This window comes from Gymnoscopelus microlampas, assembly GCF_963454915.1.
Source record: "Gymnoscopelus microlampas genome assembly, chromosome: 11".
NCBI lineage: Eukaryota > Metazoa > Chordata > Actinopteri > Myctophiformes > Myctophidae > Gymnoscopelus > Gymnoscopelus microlampas.
The window spans coordinates 28,898,475-28,918,840 of NC_139948.1; the positions used below are offsets into that span (position 1 = coordinate 28,898,475).

Genomic DNA, 20,366 nt, shown 5'->3' on the forward strand with positions numbered 1-20,366 from the left:
GTCAGCGGCATCCACTTCAGTCCCAACTGCGATGCCCATGCAGGCTATAAGTAGCTTCTACCTGGCCCTTAGGTGGGCCCCAACTACCCATGTTTATGTGGGACCAAGGCGGGTCCTACCTGGGTTTGCCCATGCAGGCTTTAACTGGGTTCTACCTGGGCCCTAGGTGTACCCTAACCAACCACAGTGCAGTGCCCATCGCTCCAATTGTTGTGACGTCAGGGCTCTCAATACTGCACATTGGTGGAGGAGGAGGGGCCGCAGGGCGACCGCACACATCGCTGAACCAATGGTAGCCCACGGATGTTTCCTCTGGGGATTTACAATCTGCCCCTCTATGCCACATATCATCCGCACTACAGGGTCTTCACTGACCGAGCCACGGCCCCACTGACCCTCATGACGCTACGCCACTTATATGAGTTGCCAAGTGGCCGCGGGCGCTACGTGGGCGTGGCCGCGGGCTAGACGCTCGCCCCCGCGTAGCGGGGGCGAGCTTCTAGTTAAAGCAATTACTGCGTTGTGTGTTACGTATCTAGGGTTGCCAAGTTTGATAAAAAATAAAAGGGGGAGGAAAGGGTCGGACCGGAAAGCCATTCACGCCTTGTATCGTGCCTGAAACATATAGCTAAAGATACCACAAAGCAACTAGATTAACCTCTCATTAGGGTAGTAGTCAATACATGTAATGAAAAGTTACGAACAGATCATCCGTTCAAGTCTTGTTTTGAGTCCTTAATAGGGGGTGGGAACATATTCTGGCAACCCAAGTGTGTTCAGTAGCAGATCTGTTCCGCCAGAGTGTTCCGCCCTCTAGTTGGTACCAGTGTTGCCATGTCCGCTTACTAAAAGCCCCTTTGGACTTATTTTTCTGTAAAGTATCTTGTAAAAATTGGTAGTTGCGGTCAAGGGTTGCGTTTTTTTTGGGCTTGTTTCTAAAAGTGTAGTTGCTTATCTGGGCTTGTTTCCTAATGTTGTTTAAACCAGTGGTTCACAAACATTTAGGACCCCCAAATTAATATGTATTTATCTGCGGACGCCCATCTGAAAATCTGTTATACCAGGGACCCCCATACAAGATTTGTGTTGTTAAAATGTTTCAAAAAATATTCCTGTTTTTTCAAATTTTCTTCCAAGATTCTTTTGAAAATAGCCTCGCTTCTTTTGGGCTTGTTTTCATAGACCTGGTTGCTTATTGCTCTCGCTAAATCTGGCAACTCTGGTTGGTACAGTACAGTAGGCTTCAAACAACCATTAAAAGAAAGAGCCTCTTTGACAGCCTTAAAACCAACCGAATATATTTAACATCTTACGGTACACGTCAGGAGAAAATGAATATCTCTGCGGTGGATGTTCTGTTTATTGGCAGATGCATTAGCTTGCTGGCTAGCTTGTTGCTACGATGAAGTCGGAGTGTCGCTGCTTTTGTTTACATCATGACTTAATGGGCCTGGATGGATAGGTAGCTCACCTATAGCTACTAGTTCAAGTGTCATTCTGTCACCCAACACCCTCGGCACCGGAGGAAATACCAACAGCTGTTGTGTGTAGGTACTTAGCATTAATAATATATAGTAATAATAGTAGTTAATAGTTTATACTTATGTAGCCATGTTTCACACTACGGTCGTCTGTCACGACCGTCATGGATGAACTTCAACCTGGTGTTTGCACTTTCTCCATTTATGGTCCGTACATCTACATAAACGTTCAGATTTCAAATATAAAGTGCTTACCTCATGGCCATGGATGCTAAAATTGTGTACGGGCCATCAGAAGTGTACGTATCTTCCGTATTGTTCAATAAAAAGCATTTTAATCCGATCGGTGGCCATTTTCTCATGGAGTTATAATGTATCAGAGTGCAGTACACCTACCAACCGATAGGGTCACGTAGTTGAAAGCATATGGAGGAAATACGGGGGAAATGGCCACCGATTGGATTTAAATGATTTTTATTGAATAATACGGAAGATACCGGTACTTATGCGGGCCCGAGCAGAATTGTAACACCTGTGGTCATGGGGTAAGCACTTTATATTTGAAATCTGAACGTTTATGTAGATGTACAGGCCGTAAATGGAGAAAATGTAAACACCAGGTTGAAGTTCATCCATGAATGTCATGATATGACAGTCATGTTTCAGGGCTCATACTTCTGTGATTTTGATTCATATCTGAAATGCAGTTGCTGGTTACACATAATGTTGATGTTTTGATGTGATGTGATGTGATGCCATGCATGCGGGCGGCATGTGGCAATTTCATATGTTCGAAGCAGTGGGTTACAGTTTCATCCTTATTTTTTCTGACAGTGATGGAAGTTTCTTCTAAGGATCCCTCTCTCATAGCCATGGATCTGTCAAAGGGATACACTGTCAACTCCCTGAACTGTAGCCACACTGAAGCCAGGGACCCCCTAGCAAAGAAGCCAGAATGGTACCACAGACCTCCACCCAGCTGCAACACAGAAGTCAGCTCCACTTACTGGAACAGATCCAGGCCTTCGTCCTCCTACTCCACTCGTATCATGGACAGCAGTATAGGAGACACTGGTGTTATCCAGTTGCATCCTGACATGGGCGGAGGCGTTCACTGCAGAGAGATGGAGCAGGGCCCTGAAGCGATAGGAAGTTACATGGACACAACATTAGCTCAGGGCCTCGGCCTATATCATAACGGAGCCCACGGCCACCTGTGGCATCAAAGGTTTTATGAGTGTGATCCAGTGGAGAGCCCAGTTCCTGAGAGCAGTGGTGGAGAGGAGAGCGACAGCGGGTCTGATGTTATTTTCCTTGTTTCCACAACTAAAGACACACTGTGTAGTTCTTTAAGCAGAGAAAGTGTTAGCCCTGTTGTGGAACCCCTGTCGCCAGCAGCTCTCTCGATGGATGAGGGGAGAGGTTGTTACCTCCTGCCACAGCCTCTGAGCTCCCCCAGTCCAGACAGCACATACTCCGAGGTCTCTTCAGACAGCTCGACAGACATACCTGTACTTCATGCCAGGCCTGTTTCAGACAGCTCGACAGACATACCTGTACTTCATGCCAGGCCTGTGGTCCTCCTACCAGACATAAGAGCTGCCTGCAGGAAGAGGAACCCTATTGATTCTCCCGTAGATGTTTCAAGTGATGACAGCGATGTCATCGAGGTCTCGGTCACCAATGAAAGGAAAAAGATTATTGTGTTTCCCGACAGTGTTCCAGGTCACAGTAGCGCAGCAGAAGAAACAACTTCTCTGAATGAACGTGAGCCGAGAAGTTTGCGGCGTAGTTCCAGAATTAAGGACTCAACCTCAACAACGCCTCAGTTCACACACAGTGTCTCTCCTCAGTGTCATCACAATTTAAGAACCCAAAACGCCAAAAGAGGTTTTTATAATGAATGTTATGATTCAGATGATGTGATTGAGTCTGTGGAGAGGTTATCAAGTTCAGAGGAAGAGCCTGTGTTGTCCACTCTGAAGCCTGGACCAGCCACAAAGTCAGATGACTCTGACAGGGACATTGAACAGTCTGGTCATTTACCAAAAACAAAACAAAGTAAAAAAAAGTCCCCTCCCATCCGTGAGTGCAAAAGGCTCAGTACCAAACCAAAACCCCTCCAGGTTACCCCTGCAAAGCGACATATAAAGGTCTCAGCAGACAAGAAAGCACCCGTCAAAAAAACTGCATCCACACGACGAAAAAGGAGAAAAAAGCACACAGAAACTGGGCCATCCTGCTTTTTCCCCCCTAGAGAGCTGGAAATTGAGCTTAAATATGCAAACTACAAAAAGGAGAAACGGCAGAACAAATCAGATGGCTTTCACCCCTTTGTTCATGTAGAACAGAAGGTATGCACTGTTGTCAACTATCAAGAGCAGGAAACAAATGGGAAGTGCAATACAAGACAGCAACGCACAGGCACTGGGCTGACTGGACTCGTTCCCAACACGTCTTGCTTTCAGCTCGGCCGACTCAGTGCAGAAAGCAAGTGTCAGCCCACGCAGTTCTGTTGCTTGTGCGGTCGATCAGCCAATGCCACGGGCCTGGGGGATCTTCATGGGCCTTATTATCCCATTGGGTCGTCTCAAGGTTGCCCGAGACACCAGCAGAACTGCACAGAGCCATCTCCAGGTGACGTGAGAAGTAGGCAAAAAGTGGACGAAAGGTTACACAACCTTGCTAATGGCCACGCTGTGAAAATGGACGACAAAGACTGTGATGGCGAGAGCTCCTTCGCGCCCTCTGATGAAAAGCCCTCTGTGGTTGACGGTCAAAATGTCACAACAGCGGCATTTCATTCAGATGAGTCCTGGATACATGAAGACTGTGGTATCTGGTCTGCTGGTATTTTCCTAGTTAAAGGGAAGCTGTATGGCTTATGTGAGGCCTCTAGTCTTGCACAAAGAACAGTGAGTGACACATGACTACTCCCCCCCCCATTACATTTATCATAAATGTGTATTGTCCTCATTTACAAATTCTGCATGTTTGTATTCTTGTTCTCAGGTTTGTTCCATATGCAACGAAACGGGTGCAGTAATGGGTTGTTTCCAAAAGGGATGCCTCCAAAGTTATCACTACAGATGTGCGATTGAGTCAGGTAGTGTACTGTACAGCATACAACATTATCACTGCTGTCAGGCAGAAACCTCATATCTCCATATTTCAACTTTTCATTTTTTTTGTAAATTAATGCCCTACTTCATCATACAAGTGTCGCACAAAAGTAGTGACCATTTTGGACATACAAGGTTTCCACTGCACAGCATACAACATATCAACATAATCGACTACATAATAGGTGACAGTGCTGGTATCCACCTGTTTCTTGGCTGTTTGTTTTACACTTCCTGTCGGATTTCATTGGATATCATTAGTCATCTGACCGGTTTCATTGAATTTCATTGGATCAAAAGACAGGAAGTGGAACACAATGAAAAGCCTAGGAAACAGGTGGATAGTAGCCAATAATAACACAGTGAGTGTAGCCATTTCTACTGTGCATGACGTTTCAAATGAGTATCTGTTACTGTATAATGACCAGTATACTGCAGTGTTAGCAATGGCTGTTAATGGTGTTGAAAAAGCGGGACGTGGAGAAGGAAAGAGCCTGAGTCAGTTCCGCTTCTGTTGTGTGTGGGAAAGCTGTCATTATCAGCCTCTTCAAAAGTGATGAATATCAAGAGATTTATTTGTATTTATTATTATTCTTTGCTGTTGTCTTGCAGGCTGTGTGCTGAATGAAGAAAACTTCTCAATGAGATGTCCAAAGCACAAGGTAATATTTATATTATGTAAAGCACTGGTTCTCAACTGGGGGGGGGGGGGTCCCCAGGTAAAGTATTGATAATTAAGAACCAAATGGACCTGTAAGGGTCTGTAACACTGAGAGTGTACACATGGACCCTTATTTGGTTCCATTTATACACTCGGAGTTAAACTAACACTTGAGGATTTTACATCGTTTGGGGTCCCATATATAAAAGTGATATCAAATGGGGGTCCGTGGCCTAATGCATATCAAACTGGGGGGATTGTCTTTGAAATGAAATAAGGTTGAAAATCACTGATGTACAGGATGCGTTGTCATTGTTCTAAGCAGATTATTTTAATTCACCTTTGTTATCATTTGTTTGTGTCCAGCAGAGTGTACCACTTACACAACACAGCAAGAGATGACAGGAAATACAGTACACTGGAGGCCACAGGAGGTATGTACTGTAGCACTGACTTCATTTATTTGAACCAGTACAGGACAACTATATATATATATATATATATATATATATATATATATATATATATATATATATATATATATATATATATATATATATATATATATATATATATATATATATATATATATATATATATATATATATAAAAACTATGCTGGATGATACTTACTCAGAGTCAACAACAAAATAGCATTTGATCAACACTAATTGTATAAATAGATTAACATTACTGTCAATGAGGAACTACCCCGGTGAATAAAATGGCTGTACTCCTGGAGATGCGGCAGGCTGTCAGCCTCGCCATTAAGCAGTCATGTGAGTCAGTCTGTTTTGACATGTGTCTCCTCTATTTTGTTACAGGATGGTCCACTGGTGTCCTCAGGGTCCAACATTTGATTTGCTTATTTCTCCACTTCTGCTGTATTATAACACTAATTAAGTCCGGTATGTTTGAAAAAGTAGAAAGCTAAGCTTCTGGTAAGGTTTCACTCTTCATGGAAGAGAACACGTATAGCAGTCAGTTTGAGATTGGAGATGAGTTGTGTCAGTTGTGTTTTCAGTTTTTTTTTCTTTTACACAGCTGACACTAATTGGACTGTCAAAATGACGCAGGATGTATAGCTGCATGTATGGTATGTGTGAGGCTGTGGGTGTATTTGTGTGTGTCTATGTGTCTTTGTGTGTCTGTTCCTGACACAGGTCACGTTTTTTGGGCAAATTTTGAGCAGCTGATTTGGGACAGCATATCTAATTGCAAATCAAATTGATTTACTGCAGTTTCATAAGGTTAGGGTTAGGCATCTATCTGTTAGGGCTATGGTAAGTTTAAGGTTTTACATTAGGCATGTATCTGTTAGGGTTTATGGTAAGGATTAGGGTTAGACTGGTTGTGGTCATGGATATGTTTACAGTTAGAGACAGTTGTTCCCAAACTTTTTAGCTTGAGACCCAAAAGGGACATTTTTTATGTCTCCCTGGGAGACATAAGAAAAAAAAAACTTTCTGGGATTTTTTTAAAATAATGATTAAAAACAAAATGTAGGAAAAGAAAAATAATGGAATATTTATTTGCGACCCATAAATATGGGTCCGGCCCCCCACATGGGTCCCGACCCACTGTTTGGGAAACACTGGACTAAGGGATTAAAAAATGTGTGTGTGTGTGTGTGTGTGTGTGTGTGTGTGTGTGTGATGGTACACCCTTGACTAACCACAATATCAACAACATAATGTACTTTATGACGTCATTTTGCAATGGTTAAATTGAGCTTCATTGAGGTATTGTAGAATCGGTTACTTTTTTCTGATAAATTGTATACAGCATTGATGTTTAATGTCTGTTTGCTAAAATGCATAATTTATCACATAAGTTACTATTTATATGTGTTGGTATTTATAGTCTTCTATATTTTCACTGTACAATTCTGCAGTAATTCCGGTCAATAAACAAAATTTAATTATGCCCGTTGTTAGTTATTGAACTGTGCATATTGCAATGTACTTTATCTTACGATGGTGTCGCTCTACAAAAATAACACATTTCTGAGGGAGAAATGTGACATCACATGTTTTTCACTTGATAAATCTGTTATTACCAAAGAGTTGCACCATCACAACAAAGTATAAATTAGGCTTTGCTTAAGAATGAGTGTTAACATGAACACGATAGTTAAATGCATGACTCCTGTTCTTCCAATATTTCCAGTTTCTCAAATATCAACCAAACCGGCCTAGTTAAACAACAATTAAGTGATAGGGGTAGGTAAGGTTAATTCCATAAAATAGGCCAAATGTTGTTTCTGGGATTTTGAGGCTAGAGATCTATTTGTCATATGCAGTACAGTATGTATGCCATTCTTGTCTTAAAAGGATCCCTGTCTAATAAGCCTAATATTCCTTAATACATTATAATTGCCCCAAATAACTACAATTAAGAGTTAAAAACACCTTTTATATTTTAGAAATAGTTCATCTTTTACTCAAGGGGGAATGCCTGTCGTAAGTTGATGATGTCATTTGCCCATGTGTGGTCAGGCCCTATGGAATGCATGTGCTAGTAAAAAACAACTTCATGCTTCCTAAGGTTAATATGACCTTAGGAAAAATATTGTAAATACATTTTGTTTGCACATGCACAGTCCTGTTCCTGTCTCCATCTACTCTCTTATTCTCTCGTTCTCATTTCTCCATCTTTGTCTCTGTTTGACTCTTTTAACATGCTCCGTAGCAACAACAAAAAATTGCAACGCCTCGTATCTGTGCGTCCACGACTGACAGGTTCTGTGACCCAAGTCTCTCACACAAAAAGATATAGCATACATGGCATGCATTGGCTTTGGAACATGCAGTCCATGTTGTAGATCAAGCTCAACTCTATATGTAGTGGTACTGTATATGTGGCCCGGTAAATGATTTTGAAAATAATTCACAATATCGAACTGTCCATGTATAGGTTAAAATGTATAAGTAGAGAATTTAACTTGAAGAATGCTTATTATACATTTCCATGTTGAGAGGGAATTACAGGCACAGACTCAAATCACAAATCAGGCAGCTGGGTGCACTGTGGCACCAAATCCCTCAAAGTGGAATCAACAGGTAGGATGTGGACAGATAAGTCATTGCAGCTTTGCCTGGTCTTCAACCACCCAAAATGTTCACGTCTCTCCACTGTTCCGTTCCCTTCATTGGCTTTTGGTAGCTTCATACCTGTAGCTCTTTCTGAGAGAACTATTCTTCCCATAGATGTCAATGGGACATTTTATTCACTAATAAATTAATATCAATTAAAGGCATAAAGTATATCGCTTAGCAAAATACAAGCACACAATTCCTGATGAAGCCAGATGATTTGACATATGATATGACTGTGGGAACGGTTGCAAAGCACAGATGAATAGTGAAGAGGTCCAAAAACTTGGCCTTGAACATGCACGCTCACAAGCACATACAGATAGCCACACGCATGCATACGAGCACCCATGCCCGGAAAACACCCATAAATGGGCAATTAGTTATTACGCCCCTATTTGCAGCTAACCCAATAAAATCATACGTTTGCATTATGCCGTCCCTCAAAATATGTATTGTTACCTCTCTCTTTCTTTCTGATCCACCTCCTTTTCCATCTTTTTCCATTTTCAACTGTTGTTGCTTGTTGGAGAATATTTTTTACTCCACTTTTTTATTTAGAGAGCTTATGTGACTATTTTCCTCAATATCATTGCTTGTATTTTGAGAGTTTTTGTATTTTCTATGTATCGTAGCAAATAAAAGCTTTTGGCATTTTTTCTTCATAAGAACTTCCCAGTTTTGACTTCTGATATTTTTTGGTGAGTAAAGTATGCTTTTGGTGCGTTGCCTTAATGTGATCTTTTTACTAGTTTGACCAAAGTTGTAGTTGTTGAACGCTAGGGTTCATTGCACAATGCACAGCAATAGAACCTACATCTCTGAGTTTTAGGAAGATGATTTAACCCTGAATTTATATTCTTATAGTGTTAAGAAGGTTCCTTTAACTCTGAATTTTAATTGTTGGTTTTGATAACATCTAAATTCAGAAATATTGCATCTAGGCAGGTGCAGAGAGGTACCCACTGGTGATTAATTCTGGTGTATATTACATTCAGAGTGAAGGCAGTTTTGGTACTATAACTAGCTGATGTTAAGAGAGTGATCACACTGTCTTGTGTAGAGTGAGGGTAGCATCTAAGCTCTAAAACACTGTAACACTGAAGCCATTTCCTCCTATGGAGGTGTAAGGGGTCAAGAAAGAGGCCTCTTTGACCGGCTTAGACTAACAGGGGGATAAGTTAGAAGGTGTAGCAGACCCCTAACGTTGGATTTTCCTCTCTGTTTGGTCTAAACTTTTAAACAATTTCATCCTTCAATAGGTAATAAAGGGAGTTACACTCAAAGTAATGAGTGCCTCATTTACCAAAGGGTGGAACGTATAACAGACAGACAGTTTAACCTTCATCAGAAATGATAGAATTACCAAAGGTTCTGCATGGTCTCAGTACTCAGTACATATTGTCAGAGAGCCCAGGATTCCCATCAGCAGATCTGAACTCAAACTAAAGCCTGACACATCAATATGAGGGAACATTAGGGTTGAATTATGAATTAAATTATCATTCAGTGATACCATCATAATTTTTATTAGCACTGTTTTTGTAAAGCAACTTTGAGTACCTAAAGAGAAAAGTGCTATATAAATTGGATGTATTATTATTATTATCTGTCTATTTTTTACATTAATTTGTCCCAAAAGCAGATGTGAATCACTATGATGTACAGTAGGGTACTGTTTCTTAGTGTGGGGTCCGGGGACCTCCAGGGGTCCTTGGGGGGTTCCAGGGAGTCCCTAACTAAATGATTGATAGTTAGGAATCAAATGGACCCTTATAGGTCTATAACTCTGAGAGTGTACAAATGGAATCAAATGGAGGGTCCATTTTTTTGTACACTCTTCAGAGTTAAATATATCACTGAGGATTGCAAATGTATTAAAGGGATATTTCACTGTCAAACATGTTTGGGGTCATTGTAACGTCTGCTCAGGCTTTTGTGAGCACCGGCACCCCAGTTTTTATGTTGCTTGATTCAGTATTTAGATATTTGATATTTATTTGATCAGACACACCCCCTTCCAATACAAACCCATTGTAACTTCAAACACCATTTTAGCCATGATAGATAAACCATTGAAAACCCCCGTCCTTGGTTCTGGTGACTCATATTGTCCTTCTAATACATGAGGGGGCGGTGTTTTAAGTTGAAAATGCAATTTGTTACATTTGCCCGTGATGTTAGGTACTATGCAGTATGAAAACATGTTAATGTTTTTTGTTTGTTTTTTCCTCACAGGTTTGTGTCTGATAGTAGGATGGTTTCCATGGTTTCAGCTGTTCTTTTCATGGCGTTCATGCAAACTGTTTATCCTTCCAGCCCAGGTAAACTGCCTCTTCCCTCATATAAGAATATTTGTAATAAGAAACCATAAGACTTGCATGGAACTGTAGAACTGTATGAATTGAACTCAAGGGTTAAGGGTGATTTTACCTTTGATACATAGTATGAAATAAATAAATAATCTGTTTATTTCACAAAATGGGCTTCAACGTTTTCAGGCCAAGGACCCCCTAGCTGAGAGAGAGATTAAGCAGGGACCCCCTCTATACTATATAAAAATTGTGTTTCAGATTTAACATTTTTTTGTTTACTTGTTCTGCTCTTTTTTCCCTCTACACCAAACACCTCTTTGCCAAAAAATAGCCGATCTACAAGCTCACAACGCCTCGCAGCGCGAGGCGTTGTGAGCTTGTAGATCAGCTATTTTTGGCTAATGTTTTCCTCAGAAAAAGGGATGCTAGGGTTCAAGTGGTTAAGGTAAAAACAAAAAATCTTATCACACAAAGATTTGGCAGACCCCCTGTAGTAACTCTGAGGACCCCCTAGGGGTCCCGGACCCCCTGTTGAAGACCCCTGGGCTAAACTGTGGGGGAATGGTGGCCTTGAAATTCTTGCTCTGGTACAAGCTATCTCCATACATAAATCTGTCAGGACAATCTTCAAGGTAGTTTGTGTGTTGTACAAAAAAGTATTTAATCTCAGACAGTCTAGTTCAACATTCTGTTCCTTTTTAGGTATTTTGTCATGATCCAGGACAAACAAGGCTCCGCTATATGTATTAGAAGTTTTTTCTTTAATGAATCCAATAGCTATTTTCTGACATGGGGGAAAAGGCAGCAGATGTGTGAACACCACATGGAAATTATGAATTATTATTATTAGTGGTAGTAATATTTATACATAAATAACTGTCAGTGAAATATAAAAAAAATATGTTGGCCAATAATCTCAACAAAAGACACTGGTGTCTAAAAGCTGTTTTGACAGGAAAGAGGCAGAGGATAAAACAGTGAAATCAGCTGGGGCGGTGTAGGTGGGGCATCAAGGCCACTGTGGTCTCAGTATTGGCATAAGGCCAAACTGAGGGGGCACAGCGTGGCTATGGCCTTCATGGCCTCCATGAAATTCCTGCCCTGCTGGCATAGTTAATATTACCTTTCTAATATCTTTCATGATACCACACAACTCACTATAGGTTCTGAACGGCTAAACTTAGTGTACAAGTAGACAATACTGTATTATGCGAGAAAAATAAAACATTCAGTATACAACAGTACTAAACACATGGGGACACTCCATGTCCATGTCCCCATGTGTTTAGAACTGTTTTCCAAACTATGTATATTTTGGAATGAATGTGGCGTTTCAGGTGTTCATACATTTGGACCGATCAAGTGGACCATCTTCCAGAACTCCAACTACACAGTGCCTCACCCAGAAGGCCAGTGGAAGTTTGACCCTGTCGTCTATATCCAAGCAACTATGGAGGAAATGATTCCATGGGCTGTGCTCCTCGTGGATGAATGCTACATCGTCCCGAACCCCGGCTCCTTCCTCCTTGATCCCACGGATCAAGGGAGAATCCTCCTCATTCAAAACAAGTATGTCAGCATACTATGGTTTGTGTATATTGAATGAGAGGGTTGGGTGGGAGGTTGGGGTACTGGCAGCTATATTATCAAGACTGAGTTTATTATTAGTTCAGTGTCTGTCTGTTTGTATGAATGTAAAATCCTTACCCACTTAAAACCTTCATTAACCGGGGTCACCCAGTGGTCTATACTAGGCCAGGTAGGCCCCCTCCTTTTATCCCTTTACACCAGTTAGAATCTACCCCCACCTGAAGAATGCTTTTATCCATGTTGAAAGTGAAAGACAGGCAGTTGTTTCACATATTCTTTCCATATCCAAGAAAAGACCTTGAGCTCCTATGAAAGAACTCATTTGTCGCTGTTCAAAAGGGAGTATGACTGACTGTGTCCAGATAAACTTGCAATTAACTAAATGTCCTCAAGTAAACCATTCAAGGATGTGGCCTGCACAAGATGATTACTCAATTCTTTCTATCTACACCTATAACATTTGCTTACACACAGTGCAGAAACCTTTATTTACTCAATTGTGTACACAAACCTTTATTTATTAACTTTTATATCAAGTTATAATATAGTTATCCAATATATAGTATATACAATATAGTTATTATTGTATATAAGATGGTCTGCCGCAAGTTCCACTTGGTGGATTTTTAATGACTTTGAAAGAAATTGGCCCGAGTCAGCAGAACCCTTGCTTTACATCATATCTCTTTGCAGAGAATAGCTGATCTACAAGCTCACAAAGCGTTGAGTTGCGAGGCGTTATGAGCTTGTAGATCTCCTATTTTCTGTGAATGGCCACGCCGAGAATAAGGATGCTAGGATTCAAGTGATTGGATAAAAGTAAAAGACTGAAGGATGAAATGTGATGTACCATGGGCCGACAAAGCTGACTCTTCTTTTCCCCAGGTGTCCTGCCATCCCTCAGGTGACAATGGAGGAGAATGGCTCTTCCCGGTTGGTTCGGTTCTCTTTCAGGACTCAGGGCACAGGACTGTTCCTGGATGACTCCGGAAGAGCAGCCCTTGACGGCACATTCTACCAGTGTGACCCGACAGCTGACAGCTGCTCTCCTGTAAGTTTCACACTTGCAATACAGTGAAGTACTGTACTGTTAATGTAGATGCTGTGATGTTGTTGTGATTCCTAATTCTCCTGTGTGCTTACTCCATATACAGGTTTGCCCAGAGTTGGCCCATGGCTTCTGTGAGTACCTATTTTAAGAATTACAAGGATCTGAAATATTGACATCTGAGAAACGTAAGAGTGAACTAAACATTTTCTCTCTCTTGCATTTGGGTTTTCAGCGCCAGGGGACAAGCAAGAATTGTAGAGGAGTACACAGCTGCAAGAGAGGGACGCGATAGCACCACTACCCAGACAGCCATGAGAAGACATGGAGTAGAAGTTATTTGAACCATTTATCACAGTAAAATTGAACGGCATAATCATTTACACAGTAAAACAAAATAAAGTCCACAACACTGATATCTCTGTTTTATTCAATGTTTCGATCCAACTGGATCATGAAGATCCAATAAAACAAGTGGAGCTGAGATACCAGTATTGTAGACTTAATACTTTTTTTTACTGTTGATCATTGTTTGTCCAGCACCATGGATAAGAGATTGCCTTTGTTATAATCATTTACACACACACACGCACACGCACACGCACATGCACACGCACACACACACCTTTCATGTTTTCATTAATGCCCTACTTCTTCATACTACAGCATTACACAAAAGTAGCAAAAATAGCTGATCTACAAGCTCACAATGTGTTGCATCGTGATACTTTGTGAGCTTGTAGATCCGCTATTTTTGCCCATTTAAGTGTGTCTGTAGGTTTTATAAATATTGAACCAAAGAAAAGTATTAACACAGGCTTGTGACTAAGTAATCTCTACATTGGATCTATTGGAACAGGTTTTTTTTTCTTTCTAAATTTTTAGAAAAGTAATAGTTTTGGACACACAAGGTTTCCATCCGACAGCGACGATGTAGGATACTAACATAAAGCCCAATGAGTGAGTGTAAATCTGCTGTAGTTGGAGTACTTGAACCCCAGCATCCATATTCCGGGTACCCAGAAACACAACTCAGAGGCTAAACTAGAGGGCAAAGCCTTGAGTGTAATAAAATTGTAAATCTGACTGGGAACAGAGCAATTGAGCTGGAATAAGTAGCAAGGGGATAGATTGGATAATAAGGTGCAGGTGGGGAAGCTCATGTGACTGCAGGGCTGATGGAAAGAAGTGGGAACAGGTGTATTAGGTAGGTGGACATATCTATGGGTGGGACAGAGGATGAGAAAAGGAGGAAAGGTCTGAGGCCATCTGGTGACTTAGTGGAGAATAGCAAGTCAAAGGAGGGAAATGTGGATGGAGAGACCAGACTGACAAACAAGCATAATATAATATGAAGTTTTTTGTAAAAAGAAATGTCATGACATAATATAGTAGCGAGCCTATTTCTGATTATTTATTCTAGAGTACGTCACTCGCTCATCCCCAGGTTCGTAAAGTAATTTCGCTATGGAGAATAACATTGGGTCATCATCATAGAATCGTCTCATATAAGAATTGTGGTCCAAAAATAAACAAACTGTCTCTGCGATATTGTCAGGGAGGAGGTTCTGTATCGTTTATGATAGTCAGTCACTTACATTTGATACAGTCTGTTTATGGCGAAAATGTAACTAATTCGGCGGAAGTAACATTAGCGTTTTATCACCGTCAGTTGATGCTTCATATTCATAAGAGTAAAACCGCCGGGGTCATTTGTTTATTTTTGTAACACAGTTCTTATTTGACGCGATATTAAATACGTCTATGGGGATTAGAATGGGGGTGGAAAACCACGAACCAGGTAGACAAACCTAGGATGTGTAAATTACGTCAGACTTCTGTGCTCTATAGTGCAGTATTATTTTCTTTTTTCGGACATCGTCTAGGTTAGATTTTAGATTTTATTTCTTTTTTGAGGACATCAAATTTGTATGTTGTTTTTTGACAACACGTATAGTAGGTCATATAGTATGAACTTTTTACAACAGTTAAAACAAATGTTTTTGTCAATATAGAGTATGACATTCATATGATGTACTGAATTTAATTGATGATGTACCTTTTTTGACGACTAAGGTCGTCAAAAGGTGTGTGTAATTATTATTATTATTATTATTATTACTAGACCATACCCGGTGAAGGGCGCCCTTCACCATACCCGGTGAAGGGCGCGCGTCCCCTCGTATATATATTAAAATTTGCTATATAAAAGAGCAAAATAGGCTTGCTATTTTCTGTTGCCCTGCAGCAGGCTTGAGTATATTTTTGATGGCATTTTACACCACTAACAACATTAATCAGAGAATCACACGTCTTTGTCACAACTCGTGTTTTGTCTTTTTTAACCAACACAGTACAAAGTACTGGACACACAGATGACACACAGGTCATAGATGACTCAGGTCATAAACCTGGAAATACAGGAAAATAAACATATTGTATTACCATATATTCATAGCATATATGATTCACAATTAAACAGCAGGTAATGTAGCACAGTCACAGTAGAACCGAAATAGCAGAAAATGACTACAATACCCATGAGGCATTCTGAACCATGAGCCAACAACGCGTCGCCCCAGCTACCATTAAGTTACAGTGTCCAAGTTACAATACACAAAATACACCAAAATAATACTTTTCAATGGACTACTTGGGTAGCACTGATAATATTAACCACAGTAAGGTTCATAAAGTGTGTTGATGAAACGTTTACATTGTTGATTAAGTCACGATGACGACGTTAGCATTAGCGTTAGCCGCATGCTAGCGCCAAACGGCCGTTAGCTTAGCATCACGCTAACGGCTCATAGTAACTTGGTTTGGCTAATAAACATTCATCCCAACTAACGCCAACACAGTAATGGATGTAAACATACACAGACATGCTTTGGACATTATTATCAGGTTGCATGTTGGTGGTATGGGGTTCGTTTGGTTTGGCCTCGTTTTCATAGACCTCGTTGCTTGTTTCTCTCGCGAAACCTGTGGCCATGTTTCCCATTGAACCCGGAAAAAAAAACTACGTCCGCTGCCACTACTGCTCCCGGTTTGGCTACAATGGGAAACATGGCCACAGGCTGACTAAATAAGCGATTTAGACGGGTAGTTTCGCTGGCGACCTAAAATATTATCTAGCCGACCAAACCTTAAACATCCGTGCGGTTTAGAATCTACCATTAGTTTTGGGATACGATGTATACAAAAGGGTAAACAGCGGAGCCTTGGCGGACGTTCGCCCGATCCTGGAAGAGAACGACATAGAACCGTTCTTTCACTAGTAAGAGACCACACCTTCTGCTCAAGGTAAACATTATTTATTGAACACAATACAATGAAATGAATGTGTGCTGCTGGGGAGCCCAAGGCGGGGCGAGACTCGGGGTGGGGGTATAGTCTCGGGAGCCAGGCGACCGCCGCAGTTGCTCTGCTCAGGAGCGGTCTATATGCTCAGGAGCGGTCTGTCGCCTTCGCTCCGACACTGCCCCGCCCTGGGGCTCCTGGAGGATGGAGAAAAAACGAAGTTAGATGAGCAAAATTGGTGAGAAAGGAGGTGGTTGGGGAGGAGGAGGGAATTTAGATTTGCGAGCAGCCAAATCAAACAGGTAGGTGATACAATCGCAGGTGTATTTATACTGTGGTGATTGCAGCGTGGATTGGCTGAGAGATAATCAGCGCAGCTGAACTTGGTAAGGTGATTGCCTTACCAAGTTGAGCAGAGGTTGAGCAGAGGGAGGTCTCCACTCCTGAACATGCGTTGAATACAACTACATTTCACTAGTAAGAGACCACACCTTCTGCTCAAGGTAAACATTATTTATTGAACACAATACAATGAAATGAATGTGTGCTGCTGGGGAGCCCAAGGCGGGGCGAGACTCGGGGTGGGGGTATAGTCTCGGGAGCCAGGCGACCGCCGCAGTTGCTCTGCTCAGGAGCGGTCTATATGCTCAGGAGCGGTCTGTCGCCTTCGCTCCGACACTGCCCCCAAAAGGCTGGCTTGAAGGTGGGAAAGGCCGGGAGGTAGAGACGGTGGTCTCTAGGCGGGCAACTGTTGCGTGATTCCTCCTGGCTTGAAGGTGGGAATGGCCGGGAGGTGGAGACGGCTGGTCTCTTGACGATGGCCGGTAGGTGGAGATGGGTGGCTTCTAGGCGGGCAACTGTCGAGTGATTCCTCCTGTCCTTGGACCCTCGGTCGGGCGAGGAAAAACTCCCTCCGTGGAGGATGGAGGAGGAAGAAACCTCGGGAAGGATCGCGAAGGAGGGGACCCCCTTCCAGGGCGGACGGGCTAGGAAACGACGCGCCAGTTACGGTCGCCGCAGGTGGAGATGGTCGTTACGCAGGTCTTGGACGTTTGTTCTTATGCAGGAGGGGTAAGCTTCCGAGGACCATCGACCGAGGATGCGGACGACGCGGTCTGACGGCCGTGTCTGGACACGGTGGAGGCGGCGCCGATCCGGAAAGAGTGGCCGGAGTAAAGCTGAGGTGGAAGGCCGGAAAGGAGAGGATTTGGCGGAGGTGATGGTGGAACCAGAAGCGGGTGGCGATGGAACCGGGCTCGGTGGTGAACTGGAGTGACATGGCTGGTCAGTTAGGTATTGGATCGGCAGGTTTGGTTGATGACTGTCGCTGGAAATTGAGGAACTGGCAATGGATTCGGTAATGGGTTATGTGGTGGGAGGTGAGCTGCACCAAGTTGGAATGTTGGGTGGCGAAGGTCCGAGTGGGAGGACGGAGGAATGACGAGATGTCGGGAGAATAGGAACGGCCGTTATTGATAGTGTCGGCTGGGCTGTGGTACCTTGTGGGTTAGGGCGCTTATTGCAACGATCTGTAGGCCCCAAAAGGCGCGGCGGAAGCTATTGGGTAAGCTCGCGGAGTGCGGTTGATGGACGGAGGGGCTGAAGGTGTTGGGGCCAGGCGGAGGCGCACCAGTGGCGCTGACGCCAGTAGCCGAGCTGAGTGAATGGAGCTGCGTCGGTGTAGCGCTGGGTGTCGTCAGGGAGAGTATCAAGCCTTGACGAAGGTGATGCTGTTCCGTTTGTTGGGGAGGTAGTGCCGGAGGGAATCGGAGGTCTGAGAAGACCGTCTTGACCGTGGAGAGGCTGCGTGAGCTGCTTGAGAGATGTGCTGGGGCTGGCGGCCCGAACGAGTGCGTGAGCTGCTCGTAGCATGGCTGAGGAGTGATGCGTCCAGGTGAGCGAGGAACGTGAGCTGCTTGTGAGTCGACCTGGGCTACCTCCCTGATTTTGGGTTGAGGTGGTCGTGGAGCGAGAACAGCTTGGGGTGAGCCTGTGGGTCAAGGTCGCCTTTCTTTTCTTCTTCTTGGCACACGGCACGGGGAGAGGGGGCACACGGCGCCGGTCCGAGGGAGGGGGAGGAAATGGACGAGGTGCAGCGGGCACCTGTGGGCGTGCTCATGAGGAGTGTGTGCTGCTTGCGGCATGGCCTGGGAGTGACAGACCCCGGTGGCCGTGGGACGTGAACTGCTCAGGGGATGACTTGGAGGTGACGAGTCTGGGTGAACGTGCAGTGCGAGGCGAACGTGGGGCGAGAACTGTGGTTCTGTTTACTGAGAAATGGCATGCTAAGTTTGTTTGTAGATCCCTTGTGAGTGAGTCTGTACTACTCTGCATTGTCTTGGCGCCGACGTGAGCAGGTTCAGATGGGCTGACGATGGCTTCTCTCTCCCGCCTGGAGTAGAACGCCGCCATGACGGGTCGGCTCCGAAGTCTGGTAGAAGCTAAGTCATGTACTGTGGAACCTCCGGGCAAGGGGCCGAGTCCATCCTGGCCCGGGGCTTCGGCCAGTCCAAGGCAGTGGGGTGTACCTCGGCCGGGACCTGGAGAAAGCAAGCCGCTACCCCCTTGATGTGGATGGGTCCCAGCGTGTTGTCGTTAAGGTGAAGGTCAACGTGGGCGACGTGATCCCCATAGATTGCCAAGCCATCCGTGGCTGCTTGAAGGACAACCTGGACGTGACGGGTCCGGATGAGCATGTGGCATGGCCTGCTTGAAAACCCGATGGTGCTGGGTCCAGTTGAACATGTAACGAAAGCTGCTTGAGGGATGACCTTGAGGTGTTGGGTCTGGGTAGGCATGGGCGTGCGTAGTGGGATGCTGGGGGAAACCTGGAGGTAGCTGGTCGAAGTCGGCGTGGGTTGCTTAGGGGAAGCCTGGAGGTGAGGGTCCAGGCGGGCGAGCATCGTGGGCTGCTTGGGGGGAGCCTGGAGGTGATGGTCCAGGTGGGCGAGCATCGTGGGCCGCTTGGGGGAAACCTGGAAGTCACGGGTCCGGGTGGGCGTGGGTTACTTGGGGGGAACTTGGGGTGGCGGGTCCAGGCGGGCGAGCGTCGTGGGCTGCTTGAGGGATAGCCTGAGGTGACGGGTCCAGGTGGGCGTGCGGCAAGAGCTGCTGATGGGTCCAGGTAATCCTGGGCCTTCTCTGCTGTGCAGGGGAGGGAGGCGGGGACTGGAGAATGCCGGGTTGCATCCTGTTGAGGTGGGGCAGCTGGGGTAGCTGTGGCTAGGGTGTGGGATGAGGCTGGTGCGGGGAAGGGGTTGAAGCCGAGGGGCAAGAGAGTTGCTGGAGAGCAGCTGAGCTGGGTCGGGTAGTGGCGTGGTCTGGGTGGAAGGCGCCGCAATGCATGAGGCAGGGGAGGTGGGAGGAAGTGAGTGGGCGGCAGAGCGCCCTGAACGGGGGCGGGGCTTGAGGCGGGGAAATGCCGCCTGGGCAAGAGGTGCCGCCTGAGCGAGGGGCGGGGCTTGAGGCGGGGGAATGCCGCTGGGCGAGAGGTGCCGCCTCAGCGAAGGGGTCTTAGGGCAGCAGGGGGGGCGGGGGGGGCTGGCTGAGCATGGTGGAGTGCTGTCCGGGGCGTCTAGCGGGGGTGGATGGGGTGCGGGACGCCGTGCAGCACGGGGAGGAGCAGGGGAGGCGGCCGGTGTATGGCTGCGAGCCGGGCGCCGATGAAGCACTGCGGGAAGAGTTGAGACTTGTTGAACGGAGACGTGCCGCTGTGCCTGGGAGGGTGGCGGGGTGCGCTGCTGCACCTGCC

General features: G+C 44.6%; 1 protein-coding gene across 4 annotated transcripts; it reads left to right on the forward strand.

Moving 5' to 3' along the window:
* The first annotated feature begins 1,227 nt into the window (after nt 1-1,227).
* LOC311055409 (uncharacterized protein) lies at nt 1,228-7,161 on the forward strand. 4 transcript variants are annotated; one of them, XR_014601791.1, is made up of 7 exons: nt 1,228-1,547; nt 2,316-4,396; nt 4,494-4,587; nt 5,216-5,265; nt 5,631-5,698; nt 6,089-6,205; nt 6,309-7,161. XR_014601791.1 is itself a non-coding variant. In XM_084071598.1 (6 exons), exons 2-5 carry the CDS (start codon nt 2,318-2,320, stop codon nt 5,664-5,666), a joined length of 2,259 nt encoding a protein of 752 aa, XP_083927724.1. In that variant the 5' UTR covers nt 1,228-1,551; nt 2,316-2,317; the 3' UTR covers nt 5,667-5,698; nt 6,089-7,161. The 4 variants fall into 4 exon arrangements, 3 of the variants coding, with proteins under 3 accessions (XP_083927724.1, XP_083927723.1, XP_083927725.1); XM_084071598.1 differs by having other exon boundaries at nt 1,228-1,551; nt 6,089-7,161; XM_084071597.1 differs by having other exon boundaries at nt 6,089-7,161.
* Nucleotides 7,162-20,366: the final 13,205 nt, after the last annotated feature.